This window comes from Anomaloglossus baeobatrachus, chromosome 6 (genome assembly GCF_048569485.1).
Source record: "Anomaloglossus baeobatrachus isolate aAnoBae1 chromosome 6, aAnoBae1.hap1, whole genome shotgun sequence".
Lineage (NCBI taxonomy): Eukaryota > Metazoa > Chordata > Amphibia > Anura > Aromobatidae > Anomaloglossus > Anomaloglossus baeobatrachus.
Window position 1 is genome coordinate 551,338,272 of NC_134358.1, and position 3,883 is coordinate 551,342,154.

At 40.8% G+C, this 3,883-nt stretch overlaps 1 protein-coding gene across 1 annotated transcript in view; it reads right to left on the bottom strand.

Moving 5' to 3' along the window:
* Positions 1 to 268: 268 nt before the first annotated feature.
* LOC142244604 (serum paraoxonase/arylesterase 2-like) overlaps positions 269 to 3,883 on the bottom strand; it is a 29,195-nt gene continuing 25,580 nt past the window's right edge. The window contains exons 8-9 of the mRNA XM_075316860.1: positions 2,141 to 2,269; positions 269 to 1,613 (exon numbers count right to left, since the gene is read on the bottom strand). Of these exons, the coding sequence (XP_075172975.1) occupies positions 1,455 to 1,613; positions 2,141 to 2,269 (288 nt within the window). The 3' untranslated portion in view covers positions 269 to 1,454. The remainder of the gene's footprint in view (positions 1,614 to 2,140; positions 2,270 to 3,883) is intronic.

Here is a 3,883-nt window from a genome sequence, read left to right on the forward strand (position 1 = left end):
GGCTACATTCACACATTGCAGTCAGAATTTTTTTTTTTTATTCTTTTCACAAAAAGAAAAAAATTAAGTGTCGCTGCAATTTTCGAAAATCACTGAAAATGCTGCCGTATTTATGTTTCATGGCAAAAAAAAATCCACCACGAGTGCAACAAATAAACACAATTCTTACACATAGATGGATTGGTAATTAGAATGTTTCGAAGGTCAACTTAATTTGATCAATTGATTCAAGTAACACAGAAGCGAAGGAACAGACGAGACGATCAAAAAACTTTACTGGAAAACACATTTATTCACAATATTACAAGTCTTATTTTTATTTAATTTGGGAAAATTAAAAAAAAAATAAAAAAAAAACAAAACAAAACAACAAAACAGACAGGATCATCTGGTACAAAATACAAGCATTAAAAGTTACCAAAAAAAAAAAAAATGGTGGTCAGTGATTTATATAACCCTATTTCCTAAAAGGGGTAAAACGGGGGGGGGGGGTCACTGAGCACCAAGTTACCACTGACTTCCCGCTTTGTTCCCATGGCTGATGCCAAGATATTTATAATTAGTCACAAGTCATTAATATATTACATAATTGCAATTTCTAATCAATCAGTTTTGCTTGCAGTACCCCGACTGACCACTTGTTGTGCTGCTACTAAGAAACATCTTCATAGGAAACGATAAGCACAACCCACAATCATCCAGACACGTAGTGCAATGTTTTACAGCACCAACTAGTGGTAGAAAAAAGTAGTGCAACACACAAAAACAAGAGCTCAACATTTTTGGACATACATTATAAAATATTGTCCACACTATTAACCTTATGTATTAAGTGAAATCATCTCTTTGCAGAGCCTAAAGACTGGAAAGAATAAGAGAGTCTGAAGACTTTATTATACTTGCTGCATCTGGATTCATTATTAGCTTAAAGTAAGATTGTAATTGGAAGCTTCTTCAAGTCAATAGGGATTTATAGTTAAGCCAAGTGTCCTATGGAAATGATTCATTAAGAGGATCTGTGTCATAGAGTTGTCCAAATTTCAAAGAAAGAAAAAAAACAAAAACAAAACAACAGCGCCACAAGTAGAAACAGTTTGTCTGTGGTACTGCACCTTAGAAGGATTAATTAATCTCAATGGAAGTAGGCTGAATTATGGCACTGTTTCTGGAATAAAGCAGCCCTTTTTTTTATTTTTATAATCCTAGACAACCCCTTTAAGACAATCTCAGTTGGTGGCAACACCACCATTAACGAACTTGAGTGTTGTCAGAGATAGGGTTGGGTAAGTGCCCGCTGCACTTTAAAGAGAAAAGATGGCTGTAAATTCCCGTGTGTTGGAGATGGATCTTGGCAAACATTGACAACCCCTTTAAATATTGATGCCAATTACACCAATAAAATGCCATCTGACCAAACGTGGTTTTTCAGCCTCCGGAGCAGAACTCTCAGATTATTACAACTGACAGCACAAAGCTTTGTGGAATACGGTCCCCATGAAAAGTTTGTTCTCATACATAGCCGCACAGGATGAGCCTTGTATGACTGAGCCATTGTTGGCGTATACGGTAGTCACTGTGGGGTTGTCCGAGTGGATGTTCTGTATGCGGACAATCTGCAAGAAAGAAAAAAAATGGTCAAAAGCACAAAAAAAAACAAGTAAAGAGCTATATTGTGACAGGTTACGGCTGATCATTAAGCTTCTCGGTACGGAGGTCAATTTGTGATCTCCATATGGTCAAGAGACCCTTTGTAATATCTAAATGTAGAACCCCTTTAATGCCACTGGGGGGGTCATATAAGTGACATGACATCTGGGTCATCTCTTCAGTAAACCATTAGAGGGAGAAGATCAGCCACATACAGATATTCTAGTCTGATGTAAGATCTGTGATGTGTGCTCTGAGCCAATCAGATCTCTCCTCCCTTACAGCATTAGTCTCACACACAAAGAAAACCTGCAGCTGCATCCCCCTCCTCCCTCTCTCTTCTGTTTGATAGTGGATAGATTTCATGTCGAGGCAACATTCCTTTTATTTCCTTCTGTCTTAATCATTTATTTTCTGAGAATATTAGGTACATGAAAGAAATGGATTATTTATAACAGTTAAGTTATTATACGCCGATAATTTACACACTGACCTCGGACCCGGGAAGATCTTCAGGACTGTAATGGAAAAGCTTAATGCCGTTTGGATGACCTCCTGTCCAGACATCTCCCGTAACAGGGTCCACGGAGAGGTTATCCAGAAGGGTCTCCAACTGAACCACCTGGTATAAAATAAAAAAGTATTACTCCATCCATATATAACAAATCTATATAGGATTTTACTTGACCGCTACTATTTTATTTGTTTTTTTTATTAGTCTTAGGGTGAACATCTTGTACGACCTCATCCTCAATTCTGTGCCAATTAATTGACTAAGGCCTCATGCGCATGCTGCGTTTTTTGTTGCTTTTTTTGTGCAGTTTAAGGTACAGAACTGCATGCATTTCCTTCCAACGCAATGTCTACGAGATTTCAGTTTTGCTGTGTGCACGTTGCTTTTATTTTTCTGCTGCAGTTTTGTGGTGACCACAAAACTTCAGAACGTCAATTCTTTTTGCGTTTTCTCCCTGCCTTTCTCTCTAGTGATGGGAGGACTCGCAGATCACTCCTCCGCCGATTTGGGGTCAGTATGGGATTGATCCCTGGTATATGGCCGGATGCGGACCAGAATCTGGCGCCGCAAAGGGGTAAGAGCAAGCGCTTGATTCTTACCGAGTCAACGGCGCAGCTGTCACACTGCTCCCACAACCACTTATCCACTTCCGGGGGCCGCTCATTACCTTCATTGCATATGCACTGCTTCCCCCCACCCACTGGCGTCTGATTGGTTTCAGCCAGACGCGTCCCCACGTTGACAGCCTGTCTGATTCTTCCAATCACAGATGCCGTGGGCGGGTCTGGATAGACCGTAAAATAAAACAAAATAAATTTTAAAAAAAATGACGTAGGGTCCCCACATAATACGATACCCAGCACAGAAACCATAAGGCTACAGGCTGCAGCCCCTAGCTGTGAACTTCTCTTTGCTCTATTTCAAAATAGGAGGAACTGCATGCGGCTTTTAATTATTTAACCCCTTCACGACCATGGACGGATATATCAGTCATGGAGCGTGTCCCGTTAAGCCCCGCCGGCGTGGATTGGCACACATCAGTTGACATGTGTGCCTACATGTTACGAGTGGAATCACATTCCACCCATAACATTAACCCCTTACATCTCGCTGCCAAAGTCTGGCAGGGAGATGTATATACGCGCGGTGAAGATTTTCACTTACCGCCGCCCCCACCGGAAGTCACGTGAGTGATCACGTGACTTTCGGTGGTTGCCATCGTAGCACAGGGTCATGTGATGACGCCTGCAGCTATGACGTTTCACTTTCGTTTTCCCTCGGCCCGGAGCAGAGGGAAACAGGAAGTGACTGTATCTGCTGTTTACAGCTATATAGCTGTGATCAGCAGATAGATAAGAGCGATCGGATTGCTGATCGCTATAGCCCCCTAGGGAAACTAGTAAAAAAAAAAAAAAAAAAAAAAAGTTCAAATCACCCCCCTTTCCCCCCATTGAAAATTAAAGGGTTAAAAAATAAATACATATACACATTTGGTATCGCCGCGTTCAGAAATGCCCAATCAAAATATAAAATCATTTAATCTGATTGGAATGTTTTTTACCACTACGCCGTTTACCAAACGCCAAAATAACGTTTTTTGGTTGCCGCAAGTTTTACGCAAAATGCAATAACAGGCGATCAAAACGTAGCATCTGCACAAAAATGGTACCATTAGAAACGTCAGCTCGAGTCGCAAACAATAAGCCATCACTGAGCCAAAGA